This window comes from Cibotium barometz, chromosome 47, assembly GCF_041138505.1.
Source record: "Cibotium barometz isolate CiBa-2024 chromosome 47, ASM4113850v1, whole genome shotgun sequence".
In the NCBI taxonomy this organism is placed as follows: domain Eukaryota; kingdom Viridiplantae; phylum Streptophyta; class Polypodiopsida; order Cyatheales; family Cibotiaceae; genus Cibotium; species Cibotium barometz.
In genome coordinates this window covers 20331162-20339345 of record NC_141092.1, presented here as the reverse complement: position 1 = coordinate 20339345, position 8184 = coordinate 20331162, and the positions used below count along the sequence as shown (strand labels likewise).

General features: G+C 41.0%; 1 protein-coding gene across 1 annotated transcript; it reads left to right on the top strand.

Annotated features, from left to right (window-relative positions):
* The first annotated feature begins 540 nt into the window (after nt 1–540).
* On the top strand, nt 541–1852 carry LOC147611491 (histone H2AX-like). Its single transcript, XM_086784590.1, has 2 exons — nt 541–803; nt 1368–1852. The coding sequence occupies exons 1-2, from the start codon at nt 621–623 to the stop codon at nt 1587–1589; spliced, it is 405 nt and encodes a 134-aa protein (XP_086640716.1). The 5' UTR covers nt 541–620; the 3' UTR covers nt 1590–1852.
* The last annotated feature ends 6332 nt before the right edge of the window (nt 1853–8184 follow it).

Genomic DNA, 8184 nt, shown 5'->3' with positions numbered 1-8184 from the left:
GAGAGAGAGAGAGAGAGAGAGAGAGACCTCACTCCTCTCATTTCGCAATCACATGTGCGTGCGTGTGACCACCTCCTCTCTTGCAGTACCTCCTCTAGGCCCATGTTCTCCCACATCACGTTTTGAATGGACTCACCCCGCCCCTGTGATCCCCTAAGGGTGGGATGTTTAGTAACAATCCTCGCAAAAAACAAACAAAAGGTGAAAAATGTAATGAGTGAGTTTGAACAAGCAATTTATTCATAATTTTGTCTAAGTATAAACAGCTATCTCTTTTAGAAATTTTGAGAAAGTGATTTTCTTTTCCAGAACTTATATAGTCATATTCATTTTTTATTTTATAGGACTAGAAAAAAGGCTCTAAGATTTCGCTTGTGAAAAAGAATGCCATGCTGGCGATCCAGGGCGAACCAATGGGCGATAAGACAAGATCGGAGGGGAGGGAAAAGAACCACGTCGGCAATCTGGAAGGCGATCGGGCGGCTAAGCTGAGAGAACGCGGTGATGATAGGTAAAACTCCATGGATAAAAGGACCCTCTATTGCTTTAAGGGAGAGGTCGTTTTTCTGCTGCGTTTAGACATCGCTGCGTTGTTCTCTATTCGACATACACACGCGACCATGAGTTCCGGAGGTCGTGGCAAGAAGACTTCTACCAAATCCGTTTCCCGATCGCACAAGGCCGGCCTTCAGTTTCCTGTGGGTCGAATCGCCAGGTTTCTGAAAGCTGGAAAATACGCAGAGCGAGTTGGTGCTGGTGCCCCTGTTTACCTCGCTGCTGTCCTAGAGTATCTGGCTGCAGAGGTAATTCGCTTCATGTCTGCACGTATGTAGGGTTTTCCTTATGAAACATGCATGCTCGGGTGTTTGTTTGCGTTCAGAAGTCTGCCTTGTTTGCTTGGCTCTTAGCAAGCATGGTGTCTGTCATAGGTTGTGTTTCGAAATGTCTTCGCGCATCTTTGCATATGTTTATGCTATCGGTCATCATGTGATGGGTATCCTATTATCTGATGTCTATCCATGCTGTCTGGTGATCTGGGTATAAGAAAGGTGTGTACACAGCATGGTAGTGCCCTCCCTGTAGCGGTTGTGTGTTCGCATCATATGATGTATTATTCCATCATTCCTGCTAGTCTTTGTTGCACTCCTTGACTAGACACACGCCTCGGTTGTGCCATAGCACATTCTGCCTAGAGTTTTGAGTTTTAAATCTTTATCATCTCATTATGTCAAGTATTTTAAGATGGGCCGTGAAGGCATGGGTTGTTTTCCTGACTTTAATCACTTGCATTGTAAAAGTGAAAGTGCCTCTTTCCTAAGTATGCGTAAAAGATGTGTATTTGAGATCTAATTTTGGTTTTCATCCAGGTACTTGAACTTGCTGGCAATGCTGCACGTGACAACAAGAAGAACAGGATAGTCCCACGCCACATACAGTTGGCTGTGAGAAATGATGAAGAATTGAGCAAGCTGTTGGGGACTGTCACGATTGCTAATGGAGGTGTTCTCCCCAACATTCATTCTGTGCTTCTGCCCAAGAAGACTGCCAAGGCCAAGGGTGAAGTTGGGAGTGTCTCGCAAGAGTTCTAGGTAGAGTAGCTGCCATAGCTGCTGTATCCATTGTGGATCTGAGTGCTGTGGCATGCCAATGAATGTCTCTTTTCAGGAGACACCTCAAAGCATTCTTAGGATGTAAATAGCCTGTTGGGTTTTCAACCCTTTCTTTCAAGTAAGAGTGCTATGTTTTTTCAACCCTTGACCCACTTGTCTTTGTGATCAGGGTTGCAATTTCGTTTTTGACATGACGATATTTTAGTAATCTACTTTGATGTCCTTCCATGGCTGCTTCACTCTGTAATTGACCAGACAAGGCAACTTTTGTGTTTATGTGCAACAACTGGCCCTTGTGCGGTGGGAAGGCTGCTATGGTTCTCTGCTCCAGGTTAGCAGATTATTTCTTTGTTACGTAAGTTTTAGGACTTGTTTTGGGCGGTTTGTTTTCAGTCATAGACTTATATTGATCCTTTATCTCATTATGGCTGGGTTCAAGTTGTGTCTCATTAGTGTTTCACTTTGTCAAGTAGGAATAGTTCAGGCTTGAAACTTGGAAGAAACTTTGCAGCTGCCTTTTTGTGTTGACTGTCTATCACTCAACATAGATATTGCCTTGCAAAGTATCACTTATGTTTTGTTGTTACAAATGATGATTGTCCTTGGATTGCATGTAATTCTTCCATGAATATTGTGTTCTAAGTAGAGATGGTGTTAAGGGTCATGAGGTGCTACTATGAAGTCTATACTAAGTTGCACGTATTCAAAACATTGCAACCCAAACAAAAATGTGTCTTGCACAATGCATGAGGTCAATTGTGAAGAACATAGATGTCCTTCATGCTAACTTGGTTTATTGCCTTGCAAGGTATCACTTATTTTTTTGTTGTTACCAATGATGATTGTCCTTGGATTGCATGTAATTCTTCCATGAATATTGTGTTCTAAGTAGAGATGGTGTTATAGGGTCATGAGTTGCTACTATGAAGTCTATACTAAGTTGCATTAGAGTAACAAATTTCAAAGATTGCAACATAAACAAGAATGTGTTACACAATGCATGAGGTCAATTGTGAAGAATGTAGATGTCCTTCATGCTAACTTGGTTTCTCTTGCTTAACCTATCATAAGAGGGGCTTTGCCATCTTACTTGTTTGAATGAGTACTTATGTTAAATATTAAATATAATCTAATGTGAATAAACTAGTGCTAGGTGGTTGTGTAAAGTAGCATTGTTTTATGTGTAAGCTTAGGGTATAAATAAAGTGGTTCTAATGTTTAAACAACTACTAGTACTTCTTTTGTGTGGGAACCTCCTAGAAGGATATTATGTTAATAGTGATGTGTGGTAAAGTGACATGTTTGCAACATTCACACTGGTATGCATGAGTTCTTTTGTCTCTTAGAAACATATATTATTAATAGTGGTGTATGGCAAAGTTATACCTATTAATGACTCTTGGCATCATGGTTGTCATTTGGTATGTGGTGGGAACATATGTTTCATCTTTGGAGGAGTGTTGGGGGGTTGAGTTGGTGTGCGTTTATCTTCTACAAAAATGCCAATTTCCATAATGCAAATATGCTTTCCCATGACCTGTTTTTCCTAAACTCTCTCCCCCCATCAGTTATGCTTCTTACCCTTTTAATCGGAAGTAATAGTTGGTATTAGAGCCACTTGCCTTGCAAAATTGGTCACGGTCTCACAAAGTTGCTTGTTTGTTGTGTTGATCCAAAGCTTGTGTTGCTCGATTTCGCTATCTTAGCTGCCTTGTCCTTGCCTCTACTTGGTTGTCTTAGCCATGGTTGTATCCTTCTCTTGTTTTGAGTGGTCATTTTGTTGGACCCTAGGTCATTAGGGTTGTTAATTCTTTTACATGACCACCACATGATCATTACTCTAGAGCAATCATTGGCTCTTGGTGTTGCCATGTTTTGAGTGGTTCTTATACTTGCTCTACCTCATGACCATCAAATAATTCACACTTAGCCACCACCATAAAGAGTCGAGGATAATCTAGGAGCACCTTCTTGTATGTAGAGAGAGATGCACACTTTTCTTTTTTGCATATAGAGGTATACACTTTTTTGTATGTGCCATTTTAAAAATAAAATCAAAGTTTTTGCACATCAATTTTGGGATTCTTGGTCATAATAAGTGGAGGATTTGTAGAGTGGAAGCATCCATAGGCATGCTTGTACTTGTGCAAACTAGACACTCCCATGCTTGTGTACATATCTAGAAGCAAACTCAGTCTTTTTGTGTCAATTTGGAGATTCTTGTTCATAATGGGTATATTTGTGGAGTTAGGCACTCTTGTACTTGTGCAAACTCTAAACATATCTAGAAGCAAAATCAAAGTCTTTTGTGTATCAATTTGGGGATTCTTGTTCATAAGGATGTTTGTGGAGTTAGGCACTCTTGTACTTGTGCTAACTCTAAACACCGTAGTTCTTGCTCACTCAAGTATACGTGGCATTCTTGGTTTACTTCAGTGATTGAATCTTAAATTGACAAATCCTAGTGTCTTGTTTGCAAATTCTACTTATCATTGAGTATTTTTTTACAAGCATAAAGATTGCATCAAGGGTTGTCTCTTCCAAGGGGACTTTCTTGTTTTGAGTGTAGATAGGTTGCTTTGAGAAATCCAACATTGTGAGAAGAGATGGTGGGGATATCCAAGGAGGAGTGGCAAGTGGTAAAGTGGTGCAACCTGTGTTTCCTCCTTGAAGTAAGCTAAACATTGAAAGAAATATTGATCCACCATTCAAAGCTAATGTAGAGGGTTCATCCAAGGGAAAAGGCATCAAGGTGTGTTAATTCTCTTTGCCTTTGGTAGAAGTGCCAAAAGTAGGTGCAACTAAGGAGGGGCCTCCTAATGGTGAAGGGCCATGGGAAGGTAAGTTGGGACCACCTGCTTGTCTTGTTGAGGGGCCTTCTTTAAAGAGTTCTTTTTTACTAGATTATCATCATCATCTTGGTCCTTGACAGTGTCCATGGTGTCTTCTTTGTCCTTCTTGACCTTGAGTGCTAGCTTTATGGACTGATAAAACTCAAGGGCCTCTCTAGATTCTTCATCAAAGATGTCATGTGGGTAAGCCACATGGACCATGTCGAAGAACTGGTGTTTGGTAGTGCACAGCATCCTGAAACTACTTCTCGATGTGATGGTATAATAGTAGGATGCGAATGGGGGAATACGTGATGTTGGCCTTGATGGTGAGATGGTGATATGCTTCATCTATGGCACGCCAACCATGTGTGTTCTCCACTAGATTTCTTGACTAATGATGTCGATGGAGGTGGGGTACAGACATAACTCTATGGGAATGAAGAGGTTGATGAAATCCCTCTCATCAAGGCGGTCAAAGAAAGTGAGGATGTAGCACCAAGATTGGAGGTTTTAGTACAAGATGTGGTGAGGGAAGTGAAAGATAGGTGCAAGGCACCCTCATCCACCAAGGTTATGGTAACCATTTAATGGGGGAAGTTCAAGTGTTGTGGTTCTTTTTTGCCAACTCACTACATAATCCATCCCCTCCTAAGGATGATGTTCCCTTTCATTATACTTGTGGGGGTCACATAAAACTTGCGAACGTAGGTTTATGTCTAATATAAAATTTAACTTCAAAACAATCAATGATTGTAGATTGGGAATTAGTATTGCAGTAATGGTTATTGATGGTGTGAGGGATGGTCTAATGAGGTCTACATCTTCCAAGATAACAAGTTTTGGCTAGCCTCGTTGCAACCAAGGTAGGCCATCTAACTAGGTAGTCTTTCTAGGGTAACTCAAGCGTAAGGCAAGCAAGTTCCATTGATGGTTCTATTTCAAATGCATCAAGCATGAACAAGGATGTGATTTTAGCACCATCCAATCGTGCAAACCTTTTCCATGATCACTAAAACATGAATCTAGTCCTTGGAGTCAATAGACTCTAGGAGGGTATTCTTGGTCCTCATCTTTACCATCCAACATCTTATTATAAGTTCTCAATTCAGGTGGTCCAATCAGTTATGGCAGGCTCATTGGTGATAGAATGCCACCCATGGGATGAGTCTTCCTTGTTTTTAAGTTTATTTTCAAGCACTAGATACCTTTACGTATGTAAATGTGATTGGTTTTTCCAATCGTGAACCAACCTTATGTCTCTTGTGTAAGGCCTTTTGAGGATCATGGTGTATGACCCTCTTCTCTGAAAATTCATCACTAACAAATGTGTGTTGGGAGCTTAGTCCAAAGGTCTTAACCTTTACATCCTACAGGACACCCAAAGGTTTAGTTGTTCCCATTGGCAAGCTTGACCACATGGCTCTCCTAGGTCTCCCAATAATCCTTGGTGATTATGCTCACACTAGTAGCACCATCCAAGATTGTATAGACTGATGTGTCCTTATAATTGATAAGTAACATGGCATCCATTTCATCGCTTTTGAAATAGCGTCTGTGCTCGTTCATGGGAACTTTTGTGGCAATCCTATTGTCTTGGGGGTAAGGAAGGAGAGTGCACAGTGGCACGACTTATCCTCCTTCTCTTCAGGTTCAGGAGTGTGGGCTTTTAAGCTCCCAGTCATCTAGTCGAATAAGTCTCTACAAAGTTGACAATGTTTATAAAAGAGAAACTATCGAGACTTGGCCTTTTGAGGAGAAGGAGATTGTGAGGCTTGTTATGTTCCTCATGCAATATTCACGCTCTTAGCTCTTACTCACTCAAAAGGTGGGCTTGGACATCCCAATGTGTAAGAGATGTGCATTGATCCTTCCTTAGGAAGTGGTGCCTTTGATGGGGTCGAAATGAAGTCATCACCTATCATGGAGAAAATATTGTGGTCATTATGATGGCCCATGGAAGGCTAACTATCACCTCCTTGAGTCCTCTTTCATTGCATCTAGTAATGTGGAATCTAGCTCGATTGATTCTAGAGGTAAAAGCTGGATTCTTCAGAATGCTCATGGGTTCGGTTATGGCCTTTAGCAAGCTCTAAGGTTCCCTCATTAGTTCTAAGATTAACTATGAAATAGGGTTTGGGATAGGCATAGTCAAGGTCAGTGGTTCGTAATTGACCACTTGCTTAAGTACTAGCTCTAGTTCAGACTCCACCTCCTCAAGCGATTAGGCTTGTTTCATTTGCTCCTTCTCCAACACAAGGTTGGGGTAATCTTTAAATTTATTTGGAATATTTATGTTGTCAATGGGTTTCTTTTCTTTGGAGAGACCTATTTTGAGGGGAAGATCACATGCCTCCATGAGGGAGGCATCTTTGGAGCTATTGTCCAAACCACTTTCAATGGTCACAATGTTGTTTCCCTTGATAACTAATCGTGCATTGCATTTTTGTGTGCTCTTCAAGGTTTTCTTCTCTTGGACCTCTCATTCTAGTTCGTTAGCCTTTTCTTCTGTTGGATCTCTCATTCTAGTCCTTTAGCCTTTTCAAGGGCCTTTGTTAGGACCCTCAGGCTCTTTGGCTACTAGCTTTCGAGGTTTAAGCTTGATCTTTTTTCTTATTTGTTTCCTCAAATGTTTTACCCTCAGCTTGGTCAGGAACCTTGTAATGGAATTAAAGGGGACTATAAGAAAATGTACACCTTTTACACTTAACAAGTTAAGGCTCGTTGCAGTGGCCAATGCTTTGGTCACGCAAGTGATTGTCACTCTATTAGCGATAATCCTTGAAAGCATGATTGAATGCGTAACATGTGTCCTTGCATGGAATGCCAATGTGGTGGTTTGTACATACCACTCGGTATAGGATTCAAATAAATGGGCATTGGATTATATGCTAGCAGGTTGAGAAGCACTTAGTATGGGCAGTAGGACTAATGGTTGCTTTGCCATCCAAGAGCATAGATTATGGTGCTAAATTTCCCTAGGACCAACAATGGTTTGTATCATGGTTTCCATGGTGCTAGAACAATAAGCATAATACTATTGTTGTCTAGGCCTCAGCATATTGGAAACTCTATGCTTGCAATGTTATGATAGATTGCTCCAAACCATATCTCTTCATGGGAATAGGTGTGGGTGTCTTGCTTGAGGTGTTGGCTAGGGTTTGGTCTTAAGGTTGCCCTTGGGGCTAGCCCTACCACTATTGGCCTAAATGGTTTAGCAAATTTTCTGTAAACTCATCCACTCATCCACGCTCATGTCCTTGATAGACTAGGACTCCAGTTAGTGCAACATCCTTGGTCATTGAGGCTTTGGAAGATGTGTCCCCTATCTCTTGGTTAGGTGGGGGACAACTTCTACATTTTTATCTTGGAGATTGTGTACTAGTTCTATTGCCTCTATTGCCTTGTGGCAACACTCATAGAGATGGTCATAAAGCCTCTTACTCTTGAGATCGATCATAAATCAATTGATAAGCGATAAGTCATCTAGCCTCTCGTCTCGCAAGGGTTGTATCTCATATGGAGATACTTGATTCTAGCAATATAGTCTAGCTTTGTTTCACCCTCCTCTTGTTTAAGGTTATAAATATGTGTAATGGACTTGAATTGTGCATGCTTAATATTGGGTGTACTAGGGAACGCTTACCCCTAATGGTACATTAAAAGAGATATGTCTTTATTATTATAAATTGTGGTGGGCTACTTTCGGTGGTCATTGTTGTTATCTTGGGATAAACCTAGCT

Excerpts from the sequence above, each read along its gene's own strand:
- LOC147611491 (XM_086784590.1), top strand. The coding sequence starts at position 621 with ATGAGTTCCGGAGGTCGTGGCAAGAAGACTTCTACCAAATCCGTTTCC. Across the intron at positions 804-1,367 it reads TAGAGTATCTGGCTGCAGAG|GTACTTGAACTTGCTGGCAA; the intron begins GTAATTCGCTTC and ends GTTTTCATCCAG.